Source organism: Molossus molossus, unplaced genomic scaffold, assembly GCF_014108415.1.
Source record: "Molossus molossus isolate mMolMol1 unplaced genomic scaffold, mMolMol1.p scaffold_m16_p_21, whole genome shotgun sequence".
NCBI classification, from domain to species: domain Eukaryota; kingdom Metazoa; phylum Chordata; class Mammalia; order Chiroptera; family Molossidae; genus Molossus; species Molossus molossus.
Window position 1 is genome coordinate 18,101,668 of NW_023425357.1, and position 13,993 is coordinate 18,115,660.

At 53.1% G+C, this 13,993-nt stretch overlaps 2 protein-coding genes across 2 annotated transcripts in view; one reads left to right on the forward strand and one right to left on the reverse strand.

Moving 5' to 3' along the window:
• Window positions 1–4,418: 4,418 nt before the first annotated feature.
• TRAPPC2L (trafficking protein particle complex 2 like) lies at window positions 4,419–8,692 on the reverse strand. Its single transcript, XM_036275816.1, has 5 exons — window positions 8,604–8,692; window positions 6,989–7,161; window positions 5,932–6,019; window positions 5,715–5,794; window positions 4,419–4,512 (listed from the first exon to the last, which is right to left on the reverse strand). The coding sequence occupies exons 1-5, from the start codon at window positions 8,634–8,636 to the stop codon at window positions 4,467–4,469; spliced, it is 420 nt and encodes a 139-aa protein (XP_036131709.1). The 5' UTR covers window positions 8,637–8,692; the 3' UTR covers window positions 4,419–4,466.
• Window positions 8,693–8,781: 89 nt separating this feature from the next.
• GALNS (galactosamine (N-acetyl)-6-sulfatase) overlaps window positions 8,782–13,993 on the forward strand; it is a 29,295-nt gene continuing 24,083 nt past the window's right edge. The window contains exon 1 of the mRNA XM_036275947.1: window positions 8,782–8,964. Coding sequence (XP_036131840.1) covers window positions 8,839–8,964 — 126 coding nt within the window. The 5' untranslated portion in view covers window positions 8,782–8,838. The remainder of the gene's footprint in view (window positions 8,965–13,993) is intronic.

Here is a 13,993-nt window from a genome sequence, read left to right on the forward strand (position 1 = left end):
GTGAGAAACATCGATCTGCTGCCTCTTGCACACCCGCTACTGGGGATCAAGCCCACAACCCAGGCTTGTGCCCTGACCAGGAACTGAACCGAGACCTCTCAGTCGATGAGACGACGCTCAGTCCACTGAGCCACACCAGCCAGGTTAAATTTGAATAATTTTTAAAAGCACATGACAACCCTGGCCAGTTTGGCTCCGCAGTAGAGCATCGGCCCGCAGACCAATGAGTCACGTGTTCGATTCTGGTCAAGGGCATGTACCTCAGTTGCAGTTCGTCCCCAGCCCTGGTCAGGGTCGTGCGGGAGGCAACCAGTCGATGTGTCTATCTCGCATTGATGTTTCTCTCCCTCCCTCCCTCCCACTGTATCTGAAGATAAATAGAAAGATATCCTCAGGTGAGGATTAAAAAAATAATAAAAGCACATGACAACAGACCTTCTTTTGTTCATCTCTTGGACACACGTTCACTGTTTCTCGGGTGCAGACTCTCCAGAGAAAGCAGGTGATGGGTAGGATGTGGCTGTGGGGCCAGGACCCATCTCTACCCCACTTCACCGCTAACAGCCAATAGGCAGTGTTGGGGCTTCCAGGGTCGCATCAGCCCCCATACCACAGGGAAAGCAGTAGCTAATTTTGTCTTCACCCAGGTCTGGTGGCCTCCCATGCTCCTCCCATAGCGAGTGACCCAGACACCTGCTTCTCTGTGTCCTCACCTGTGAGGACTCAGCACAAGACTGGCCCTCATCAGTTCAAGAAGCAGAGGGAGTTTTCTATGCTTACTAGGTACCCTGACCGCTGTCCTCTCTGAAGCGGACACACCTGACTTTCTCCTTGAAGACACAGTATGTTCTCTGTCCTGACTGCATTCAGAGCTGGGGGGAAAAGCGTTAAAGAACTAACGCCTCTCTGTTGTTATGCTTATTTATCAGTTCCTTAAGCTTCAGAGATGCTTTGTGCTACAATCCATGGGTGGGTTGGTCCCTGTCTGTCCCTGGTCCCCATTCTCTAGCACCAGCAAAGACGGGGGAGGGTGGGCCCCCTGTTGGCTCTCCACCCTTAAGTGTCTTTGATTTCTTCCCCCAGGCCAGGTTCACATGTACCTTGTGACCTGGGGTCAAAGTTGGCCCTTATAGTGGGGTAAATGATGGCCTCCCCAAAAATGTGTCCACATCCTGATCAGAACCTATTAATGTGACCTTATTTGGAAAGGGGGTCTTCGCAGATGTGTTTAAGTTAAAGGTCTCAAAATGAGATCATCTTGGATCATCTAAGTGGGCCCTACATCCAGTGACACACACTGGATTTCTGAGACAGACACGAGTAAGATAATGTGGACACGGAGGCAGAAGTTGGGGCGATGTGTCTACAAGCCAAGGAGCCCCAGGGATCACTGGCAGCCACCAGATGCTGGAGAGAAGTCTGAAGCGGACCCTCCCTCAGAAGTGCCGGAGAGAACCAATCTGCTGACACTCTGGCCTCCAGAACTGAGAGCAAAGTTCTACTGCTGTAAGCTCCTCCCCTCCAGTGAACAGGTGGGTGGGAGGTCTGTCAGCGACCTTGCCCAGGTCACCCAGAGGCTCGGGGCAGAGCCAGCGTGGTCAGGGATTTGTGTGGTCAGGACCACACGCAGTGGGGGTGCAGGTGAGACATGCCACCAGACGTGTTCCCGAGCTGCAGTTTAGTAGCACCTGGCAGACACACCAGCTCCTGCCGCTCAGCACCTTAGACCTCAGAAAGGGGAATCTTCTTGGGTCTTGATCACACATCACGCGTGTTGGCTTTTCTGTTAAGGTCCTGCTGACAGTCTTCTACCCAAGTAGATAGTTCCTCTTTAGAAGCATGTTCTTGATCCTTTCTGTGTGGCCACTTCGAGGACAGAGGGGGCCCAGGAGTCCCTCCTTTCCTGTGGATGTCAGGCCTGAGCAGGCTAAGGTGCAGGAAGGATGGAAAGCACTCTGGGATGTGACTGCCACATGGGTGGCAAGGACTCTGAGCAGTGAGCCACTGAGCAGACCCGAGTGGCTGTGCCTGGAGAGAGCCCAGACACACGGCTCCCCTGGTCCCTGTCTGGTCTGGGGCAGGAGGAAGGAGAGGGAGAGGCACTGGTGCCCAAGGGAAGAATGACTGCTGACGGTGAACTTTAGCTGAAGAGATCACCTGGAATGATAGCCAAGGGCTAACTCGGAGCTGCACCAGAGGGGCTCAGCCCTGGGGTGGCAGGGGTTAGGCGGGCAGGTGGCCCTCAGTGAGGCCACCTCCTGTATAGAGATATAAAAAGATAACATGAAACTACCATCTGACAGTTCTGCTGGCAGAACAAAGACGCAGATTACTTCTAACCCTTGATTTCCCCAGGCTTAAAATGGCATGCTACCTAACAATGTGTGAAAACTCCCTAAAGTAGAAAGCATTTGTGGGTTGGCCAGTTGCAAATATAGAAAAACCCAAATAGCAATGGCTTCAACAAGGGTTTATTTTTTTCACACAAAAAAATTGCTGAATACAAGCGGTCCAGACCTGGTATGTCAGCAAAGACCCAGGCTCCTGCTAGCTTTTTGCTCCCTGTCAGGGGATGTTAGGGGGTAAATCTTATCATGCTCTCAAGATGGCTGCAAGAGCTCCAGCCATCACATTCAAGTTCTAGGCAGGAAGAAGGGAAAAGATGAAGGAAGGGTACTCCATCTGCCAAGTGAACCCCCTTTCAAAGTATCTTTCCTGAAAGTCCCTTCCAACACCATTCACTTACATGCCACAACCACCTATCTTTGTGTACTATAAAAAGTAGAAAATATCTTTTGTCCAGTCGATTGTCCTCAATAACACTGGGGACGTTAGTAAGGAAGCAAGGGAGAATGGATACCGGGTCAGCAACTTGCAGCCCCTACCAGAGCCGCTACTCAGACAAGAGACATCACTGTTAAAACCTCCACCATGGCCCGGCTGGTGTGGCTCAGTGGTTGAGCGTCGACCCATGCACCAAGAGGCCGCCAGTTCGATTCCTGGTCAGGGCACATGCCCATGTTGTGGGCCAAGTCCCCAGTGGGGGACATGCAAGAGGCAGCCATTGATGTTTCTCTCTTTCTCTCTCCCTTCCTCTGTCTCCAAACAATAAAGAAAAAAATTTTTTAAAAACCTCAACCATGGACTGCAGGGAAGAAACCCTGTGAGGGGGGCCTATGGTCCACTGGCATGGCAACCAACGCCTGCTTGATGCTTCTCAGTCCTACTCTAGGCCTTTCAATTCCACCTGTGGTGAGGTGGGAGAGGGGGACTGAGACTTGTTTTTATCACACATTCTTAGCTGTTTTTTGGTTTTTTTTTTTTTTACTTCTGTATGATTTTTAAAAGCCAATCATGTGCTCCTTAGAAGGGAAGGAAATCCAAAGGGGTGCAAAGTTCATCTCCAGTTCCAGCCCCAGGCTGGCCGGTGTTACACCTTCCCCATTCCCCAGAGGGATCTGAGCCACCTTCCTCCTGGTCAGAGACCCTCTCCCCAGTGCCTGAGGGTGGGAGGGAAGGACTCACGACTGTCTCGGGGCACTGACTCAGGGAAGCCAGCCACCAGTTGCATGTGCTGGATACAATTTGGAGCAGACTATGCGGGTGGGGCTCAGACCCAGCAGGTCCTTGTCGCCTTTCCTACTTCGCAGTCACAGCAGCAAAGGGCCTTGGAACCTGGGCTACCTGACTCCCGCAGAGGCTGACACATCAACCATTAGGACTGTCCTCTGGACTTGGCTGAGCAAGGCTCTGGGGAAGCAGAATGCAGACTTCCAATTACATCAGCTGCTCCTCAAATGTAAGCCCCCCTCACCCCAAGGTAGCTTGCCCTTGGGCCTCGGGAACAGCAGGTGACTCGTCGCCCAACCCCTCTGGCCCTCAGTCCTCTGGAAACGCTGTGCACTAACAAAGCAAGAGCCACAGGTGAGACACTGCAGTCACACAAAGTGGCTGGATCTCATAAGGGCTGCCTCCCAAGGTTAGGCCGAGTCCAGATGTCAGACTGGATGCAAGACCAAAAAGAGGCCCTCCACAGCACCCCACCTGGTCAACCACTGGAGGGCGCCACATGAGCAGCTGGTGGAGCAGAGCGGCTGGCCCACAAGTCCCTCTAAAGCCTCTTTGGCTGCCCCATGGCCACAGCCTCTCCAGGGCCCAAGTTCTGTGGGCTTCTGCCACCCAGCTCCCACGCCCCTTCGTGCCTGTGGGAACAACGTCTCTCTGCTGTCTGGTCCCTGACCTCTGGCCCTATCCCTGAAATGTCCTACGTTAAACTTTCTATAGTTAATCCCTCTGCAGACACAAGGAAAACGACAATTCTGGTTGACGTGCACCGCACCAGGCCTTGCCCCTACGTGGCACGTCTGTGACACTCGGGAAGAGGTAAATGATAATAAATACACATCTACACAATATGGTTATGTACAAAACACTTCTCTTCAATCAACAGGCAGCAATGTTCTCACTCAACAGACCTGGATCATCATAGATGTCACCATGCCATCGAAGGCCCTGCAAGCAGAAACAGACCATCTCAGAGAAGAGCCAGGCTCTCCGGCACGGCCTGTATCCCACCCCACTCCGGAGTCAGTCTCTAACATCCAGGTAAGTAAACTTGGCTGAGAGGCCGGGACCTGTGTTTCCTGCCATCCTGGCAATGAGACTCCAAGTCTCCTGCCTCCCACTTCCTTCAGATCTCCGGAGGTCCTGCCCACTGGGTTTCCGGGCGGGGATGGAGGAGCTGTAGCATGGGCACGGAGGGCTGCAGTGCAGCGAGAACAGTGCTTGTCACTGCCCAGGACACAGGGTTCTACAGAACAGCACTGGCTTCTCCCCGTGTCCCAAGACGACCCAAAACATAGTATCACAGCTGAGAGAAGGCGCCACAGGAAGGGCCTGGCTCAGGTCACCTGCGGCTACAAGAAGCCCCTCAGGAAGCCCCTCCGAGAAATGTAGGGAATTCCCAGGAACAGGCTTGGAGTGTGTAAATGCTTCTTTACAGAGCAACTTCATGACATTCTGATATTAAAAGACTGTTTATTTGGCCCTGGCCAGTTTGGCTCAGTGGTTAGAGCGTTGGCCTGCGGTCCAGAGAGACCCAGGTTCGGTCCCCGCTAAGGGCACGTATCTCGGTTGCTGTTTGTCCCTGGCCCAGGTTGGGTTGTGTGGGTGGCAACCACTCGATGTGTCCCTTTCATGTCGATGTTTCTCTCTCTCCCTCCCTCCCACTCTATCTGAACAAAATATGGAAAAATGTCCTCGGGTGAGGATAATAAATAAATAAATAAATAAATAAATAAATAAAGGACTGTTTATTTGAAGCTATTTGAAAATATCTGCAATCCAATTTCCTCATCATCCAAGTTCAGTATCAAAGACAGAATTAGGCAGCAACAGAATGTTTCCCCAGAAGGCATCTGTTTATTTGCCTGGGCCCTCACTAGGTTCTGTGATAGCCCCCAGTACCTGCTGGGCACATGTGGGAAACCAAATGGGCAAGCTCTGCTCCCCCCATTCCCTTCTGTTTTATATGTTGGAAATTGGTGTGAGAGTTTTGTTTGAAAAAACAGGGTTCTGCTGCTTCAAATTGCTGCCTTAGGAGAACAGTGTCCATTGCTTAAAAAGACCTTCCCTCCCCTCTTTTCAAAATCACTGTCTTTAAGCAAAGCAGGGCCTACAAATGAAGGTAGCAAGCCTGAGAGTAGGTGGCCCACCTGGACTGAATGCGGTCCCCTGGGTTATAGAAGGGGTTACACATCACATCTGTGTAGGAGTTGTGCAGCTTCCGGAACATCTGAAACAAGAACCCACACTTTTAATTCACATGTATACATGATCACTGCCATATTTTTTGCCTTTCAACGTTTTAAAGCCAAGTGGTAAGAGGAAAACAAATGGCCCCAGGCACAGCTTACAGACCCCTGCACGTACACTGCGAATCTCGTTGTCTCGAAGAGCCGTGTTGGAGGAATCCACCACCATAACAAACTTCACCTTGGAGTTGGTCACGTAGCCGTATCTGCACAGCTGGTTAGGGAACACACTGTCAACACGGGGACTCTGTGGCAGCGTGAAACACAGCCTCACTGTGGAGAGTGAGAGCAGAGGGCCATCTGTGCATGCTCCCAGCTCCAAAGCCACGTTGGAGAAACATGACAGACCTTGCATCACAGGAAGTGCCCCAGGCTAGGCCTGTCTTGCAAAGCCAGGGGGACCACACTGGGTGTGAATGTACACTTCTTTGAGGCAGCTTCTGGTGTTTACTAGAGAAGCAAAGGGCAGAAAGTTAAGCCCTATCCTGATTCAAACTCCAGGGCTGCCCTGCCCAGGTCTTGCCCTCCTCATGGATTAATGTTTAGCCTGGTAGTGTTAACTGAAAAACTAGACATTTCACAGAGGGCAAATCCTGTCTGCGGTGTCCACACCTCTAAAGGCCACTTGATCTTGTAGAACATTGGTTCCTGGGCAAGCATCACTATGGGCAAGCTCCATCACTGCTTGTGGGAACATTTTCAACTCCATGGGTTTCAAGCCATTTGCCCCATGAGAGTGGTCAAGATTTTACAGTGACTTGTACGGGGCTGGGCCTGATAGTGAAAGGAGTGAACTGATCATTCCTTGCTCAGAGGTGGTGGCCCTGCTGAGAAAAAAATCCTTAAAGGCATAAAGCAGGCGCTTCCTCAGCTCTTTTATAAACCTGATAAGGGACAGATAGGCTGTCATAATTCTCTGGGTAGTTCAAACCTGGCTTTTCCCACATTATCCTCCTAATTAAAGGAAAAAAGGGCAAGGTCTCAATGAGCCTCAAGCTGCCCTAATTACCCCCAGGCTGAAAGCCCTCGCCTTTTTTTCTGTTCACATGATGGTACAAAATGCCTTTCGAGGTTATCTGATCCTACAATACACCGCACAGTTACAGATGCAATCCCTGTATTAAAACCCTTTGGGGGGAAGCCCACTGACAGGCCCTGCTGCGTGTGAAGGATACACCTTGTAGTCCTCCGTGGGGTACAGCAGACCCAGGTAGAGCTCCCTCTGGTCCACCAGCGCCTTCCCCATTGCAGAGATCTTCTCATCTACCACGTCCAGGGACGTGTGCACCATGTAGTGAAATTTCAGCTCATTCTCCGTGGGGATACTGCGTATGTAAAGAGGGTAATTCTGCAAGAGAGGATGACAGCAAATGAAGTGATGTGACTCTACCCTGTGTGCACCGGTGAGGAAAACAAGGCCAGAGCACTTGAGGTGGAGGACCTGCCAAGTGCCAGCTAGCCACGGGAACACATTCTCATCCTCTAAAGCCCATTGGTTAATTTTCCAGACAGCTGTGGGCACTGCCTTCAGGGGACCCAATCTCATCTGAGAAGGTTTACATAATGTCTACAAAGGTGCATCCCTAGGGTGGGCAGAAAAAAAAAGATGGCTCACAAAAATAGGTTTGAGCACGCCTAACAACTAACCCTGTCAACCTGGACAGGTCATTTACCTTCTGTGTGGGGCCCAGCCCCAGCACATGCTCTCCCCCTGGCCCCCTAATACTGGCTGTTTCCTGATACACCACCTCCTGCGACCTTTTCAACCTTGGCAGAGGCACTGGTCTGCCCTCTCACTAAACCTTTCAAGGCTTGGCTCAAACCTCCCTCCCTCTCTGCACGGTCTCAATCCCGGAGTTCACAGCATCTTCTCCGGGCTCCCTCCGGTCACAATTCACGGCTTCTGTCCCTCTCCTGGCACTGCCCAGATGCAATAAACACTCCACTGTCCCTACTCGAACGGGGCTGACATCGGGTGGAGACAGGCAACAAATCCACCAACAAATACATAAGGTGTTGCCGCACGTGCTGAGCAGGCAGCCAGCGCTCAGGAGCTTCAAGGCTGCAAGGCCTCCGAAGCCTGGTCTCAGAGAGGGCACAGAAGGCCATGTAACAGAGCATGTGGACAGCTAGCCGGTTCAGCGTCAGGACTCAGAAACGGCTTTCCCGAGGCAGGGACACCTGCAGTGGCCGGCGAAGGGGACGGGAAAGGCGGGTAGGGGAGAGGAGGGCCAGGTGCACAGGGCAGGTGAGCGCTGAGCCTGTCGAGCGCTGCAGTTCCGCTGGGCTGGAGCGGCGGGGGGCAGCGGCATGTGGAAGGGGCGAGGCGACCAGGTTATTCGGACAGCAGCCTCGGGCCACGAGAAGGCGCGGGAGAGAGGTCAGACGGGAGCGGGACACGGCCGGATGGGTTTTCAGCAGCACGGTGACTGCTGTGGGGGGGGTCGCTCGTCCGAGTGGGCGACGGCGTGGCTGGGAGTGCGCGGTGCGGCAGGATGCTGGAGCGGGCGGCCGACTCGGGAGCAAGGTGGGTGCGGAGGGGTGGGCCGGGTGGGCCGGGTACCCGGGGCCCAGGCGGGAGAGGAGGGCCGGGCGTGTGGACGCCGGGGGACGACGCTCGCGCAGCTGCAGAAGTAGGGGTGGGCGGAACCTCCCCGGAACCGCCCCGACGCCGTCCGCTCCGCGAAGCCGGCGGGCTTGTCCCTCCGGGGCCCTGGGCGCAGGGACGTGGGAAGGCGGAGAGCGAGGGCGGGAGCTGGACAGGGGTACCGACCGCTCCCGCGTACGCACCTCCTTAGCGATCACCGCCACACACACCGCCATCTTGGGAGGCCCGGCCGGGCACGTCACGTGACCCCCAGCCAATCACGCGGCCGCCCTGGCCCCGCCCCTTCTGTCACGCCGGCTTGGCCCCACCTACGTCGCTCCGCCGGCCGGGACGGCCCCGCCCCGCCGCTCTGCCGGAAAAGCAGCCCTTGGGGTGCCTGCCGCTGGCCCGGACTTGGCAGCGCTCCGCACGGTTGCCATGGCGGCGGTTGCTGCGGCGATGAGGTGGCGGCGGCGGCTGCTGCTGCTGGTGCTGAGTGCAGCGGAGCTGGGGGCCAGTGGCACCCCGCAGACCCCCAATATCCTACTCCTGCTCATGGACGACGTGAGTACGGGCCGGGCTCCCGGGGAGCGCTGCGCATGGGGCGACGGTAGGTGGGGAAGTCCCGGGGGGAAGCAGCCGTGAGGGCGGTCAGCCGGGGTGGGGGCTGCAGCCGCACGGGGTCGAAGCGGAAGCGAGGTAGTCGGGTCCAGACTGGGAGAAGATCCCGCCTGCATTGTTCCCTTTTCTTGCCCCTCCCGCTCTGGAAGGGTGGACGGGCAGCCCAGACCAGCTGCCGCCCTGGCCAGGTGAGGACCAGCTCCGTGGCAGCCCCTGCTCAGCCCTGCCCTCCCATCCAGTGCTCCCGGGGGCAGGGAAGGGGGTGATAAGCTGACGAAGCCTGTCTCTGCCTGCCTAGAAACTCAGTTCCTCTGCACCTGCCCTGCTGTCCGCGTCCACCTGGGCAGGCTCCTTTGGCCCTGTTGAGAATTCTAATCAAAGGCCAGGTCTTTACCTGAAGTAGAATAATGTCCCCTGTCAGGTGTGTGTGCGGCCCCAGGTGCAAGGTCACACTTGTGGGCCAACCCTTTGGAGAGTAGCAAGATAGCCCGGTCCCTGTATGGAAGCCGAGTGGTTCACTTGGCCGTTTGCAACTCTGTCTCTTGTGCTCCTTTCCGGAGTGAAATGGAAATTCTGAAATTAATCATTGTGAATCGTGAGGCTTTGGGGTAAAGTAGGGATGCAGACAAACCTGGGTTGGCGATGCTACTTTCCTGAGCCTGGACAAGTTACTGACGCTCCTAGAGCCTTGTCTCCTCTCTGTCCAGCTCTCCTGACCATGATGTGAGGACTGAGGGAGGGCAGAGGGCAGGCAGTGATGTCAGGTCCTGTAGTATGATAAAAGACAGTGTCCTGGCCTGCGGCTCCTAAAACCCTTGCAGTGAAAGCGGTGTCTGTGGTGTGCTAATGAATCAGATGTCTGGGGCCCTGGGAGCTTCAGGATGAGGTCCTCAGAAGGCCTAGGTGTGATTAAGGGGTTGAAGCTTTCAGCACGGCCCTGACCTCCGGGGACGGAAGAGTGAATGGCTGGAGATTGAGCTCCATCACCAGAGGTGGATGATTCAATCAATTGTGCCCATGTAAGGAGACCTCCTTTGAAAAATAAAAAATAAACCTAAACAACAGGAACACAAGGAGGAGGGGAAGAGAGTGGGGAGCTCCATGCCCCTCAACCATACCTTAGCCAGGGCGCCTCTTCCTGAGTCGTATCCTTTATAATTTGTAATAGGAAATTAAGCACTTTCCTGAGTTCTGTGAGTTGTTCTAGCAAATTATGGAACTTGAGCAGGTCTGTACCCCCAACTTATAGCAGGTTGGTCAGAAGTCCAGGAGCCCCGAGACTTGTGGCTGGCTGAAGGGGAGGAGTCTCGAGGAACTGAGCCCTTGACCTGTGGGGTCTGAGGCTAGCTCCAGGCAGATAGTGTCAGAACTGGACTGAATTGTTGGACTCTCAGCTGGTGTCTGGAAAGTTGGAGAAGTGTCTGGTATGGAAATCCCCCCACATTTGGTGTCAGAAGTGTTGTGAGTAAATATAGCTCAAGGTTCACTAAAAGGCCAGCAGAGATGCTCACAGGAGCCTTTGGACCAAGGCCAGGAGCCTCACATGGCTGTTGGAGAGTCCGGGCTGGTCGAAATTGAGAGGTGCTGTGTAAAATACACTCAGATTTTGAAGACGCAGTACAGGAAAAAGAATGTTTAAAAAAATCTCACTTAATAATTTTTTATTACAATAATGACTTTTTATTATGAAAAATGAACAACATTCAGATAAGCCTGCAAAGATCATAAAAACCCATTCGTAATTCCGCCACCCAGAGGTAACACTGGACATGCTTTTTAGTCTCACCAACTCATTCAGATGATGACTGCTTCCAAAGCTGGCTCTGCAGCCCCTCAGCTGCTCCATCCTCGTGGCCAGTAGGGAAACTGCTTCCTACTTGGAATTGCTTGCCTTATTTTATTTTATTTTTTTTAATAAACACATGCACACCCACCACCTGGAGCTAGCAGTTGATGCCACCATATTTTATTTTTTTTTAATTTTTTTTCTTTATTGATTTTAGAGAGAGAGATAGAAACATCGATGAGAGAGAACATCAATTGGCCACCTCCTGCATGTCCCTCACTGGAGATTTGGCCCTCAGCCTGGGCATGTGCCCTGACCAGGAATCAAACCGGTGACCTCTTGGCGCAAGGGTCCACGCTCGACCACTGAGCCACACCGGCTGGGTAAATTGCTTGCTTTTAAAAATATTTTTATTGATTTTGAGAGAGAGAGATCGAGACATCGAGAAACAATGATTGGCTGCCTCCTACACAATCCCTACCAGGGATTAGGCCTGAAACCTAGGCATATGCCCAATCCGGGAATCAAACCAGCTACCTTCCGGTGCATAGGATGATGCCCAACCAACTGAGCCACACCGGCCAGCGTGGAAGTACTTACTTTTTGTTTCAGTAGTCAGTCTTCTCCGAGCTGGGGTCCCTGTCAAGGCTTGCTCAAGCAGCCTCTTTGGAATGGTGAGTCTCCAGCTGAGTGCTCTGTACTTCAGGTTTCCGCCCCGTCCCCTTCTCTCCGGGGGGCCAGTGGGAGTGTGAAGCAAGTCACGTGCCCCCTGGTTTAGTGCAGGTTTACTGAAATGATAATATTTTGGATGTACGTGCATACTGCAGAGACTGCAGGTGTGGTTCCAGACCACAGCAACAGAGCAAGTATTGCAATAAAGCGAGTCATGATCTTTTTGTTGGTGGAGAGTCTTGCCTTCGGTTTGTTAAAAAAGAAAAAAGAAAGAAACGCCTCTGAAGCACAATAAAGCAAAGTGCAGTAACATGAGGTGTGCCTGCATTGAGTTAAATAAAATAAGTTAGCCTTCATTCATCTGTTTCTTTTTGCCTTTTTTAATGAGGCTACCAGAAAGTTCACTTATACAGGTGGCTCCCGTGTATTTCTGTTGGAAGCGTCACTTTAGGCCCTGGAGGTTCTGAGTGGTGGAGCACGACCAACACAGGGAGTATTTTTACTTGACGGGGAGCTGACGTGGGGAGCCTCCCTGCTTGGGTGCCCCGGGTGGGGTAGCAGGAACTGGAAGAGTAACCAGGAGCCCCAGGGCTGGGCCTCTCCAGTGCAGGTTCCTTTTTGTGGCTTTCGGGTTCTCTGGCAGCTGAAACCGAGAAGTCTGAAAGACCTTTGTCCTGGTCAGCAAACATGAATAAGTCAAGCACATAACAGAGAATGTATGCAAAGTGACTTAAGCAAAATTGGAAACCAAACTGTCCTGACTAGACAGGCTGGGACAGCCGTGGCTTCAGGCAGCAGGATCTAGAAACCTGTTGCTCTGTGTCCTCACCTGCCCTTATGGTCAGCAGGCCCAGTGGGAGGGCGAACTACCATGAAGACTCAGTTTGTACCCCTGAGCCAGGCTCATGGGCTGGGGAGGGGTCTGCTGGCCTTTGCAACTGAGGCCTTGGGCCAATGCCCCGCCCTTCCCCTCACCCCAGAGATCCAGTCAGGGAGCAGGATGGAGTAGGTGAGCACACCCTTTCAGCCAGGGTGGCACCTTGTGTGGTAAATGGGAACATGGGCCCCTTCCCAGGCTCCAGCTCCCCCTCCCACCCTGTGGGAGACACAGTGAAGGCTATCAGTAAGCAGACTGAGACTTTGGGAGCCTGGCCAGCTCCTCAGTCAAGAAAACAGCTAGTGTTTTGATCTCACACAGTGCCTTCACCCTCCCCCTGCATGCCCAGCTTTTCTCGGTTTTCTATGTAAAACCTTGTGTCGGGAAAGTCTGGGTGACAGTAGCACTGGCCACATACACACACACCCACACCCATGCAGCCCGTCCGTAGGCCGGGTGGGACTTAGTGGTTCAAGGTTCAACTTCATCTGTGGCAGCCAGTAAGGCAGTAAACCTCACCGGTCAGCCCCCACCGGTGCACACATAAGTCCTGATAAAGTCATGTATTTCACAGCCAGTTTTCCAGGTTGTTTCTTTGGAATCCGTGAACAATATGCTGAGGTTTTTCAGAGACCTCAGCACTTTGTATGACACACCTGGTGAGGGTAGGGACGGCATCTGCCTCCTTATTCCCCAGTGCGTCCTCAGACCCAGGTCAGGCCCCAGTAGACACGCACTGAATGAGTTTAAAAGATGTTGAAAACCGTTTCTTCAGTGGACTTGACTCAGCTCTGTTCTCTAAGGCTGATGAAGCCAGGGTCGGTGGGCACAGAGCTCCCTGTGGGGGTGTTCCAGCCCACCTGGGCCCAAGGCCGCTCCTGCTCCCAAGGGCCTAGCACTGTTTGCATCTGGGTGCCTTGTCTGTAAAAGAGTAGTAAGAAAAACCACTCTGACTACTGAGGAAGTTTAAAGTCAAGCTGCACGACCCTGGGAAGTTCTTCAGCGCATGTGCGTCTTTATAACCATCCCTTGTGGCCAGCAGTGAGGGATGCTTGCATTGCTCCAAAGTCTTGAGATTCTAAGTGAAAGAAAGGTCGAGGGCAGAAAGAAGACTAAGTCCTGGCGTCTCGCTGGCTTTCATTCCCTGTGAATGGGGGTGGTCATGTTGAAGAGGGAAAAAGATACTGAACACTGTGTGTGAAACTGTTTCATTTATTCTCTAATAACTGCAAGGTGGATGTTGATATTTCTATTTTTGTAGCTAAGAGAGCTGATTAACAAGTAATCATAGAATGGTATTGAGCAGACAAGAGTTAACACAGTGGGCCACCATTCCCCAATAGGAAGGGCTCTGCGCCTACATTGTTTGTATAAACATGATTTATATTGAGCACCTGCCTTCCTCCTGGGCAGCTGGAACTTTGGTGGGTGCCAGGCAAAGGATGCCATGTGACCAGCCCCTCTGCCTCTCTCGTTTCTCCGACCCGGGACTTGCTCTGCCTAGACGGACAGCAGCCCATTTGTCCCTATGAGGACAGATCCACCCACGAGGTGGTGTAGGTGTGGGAGCAAGAAGGAGCCTCGAGCGCACAGCCTGGGAGCCTTCTCCAGGCCAGGCCTCAAGCAAGCTGTGCCAT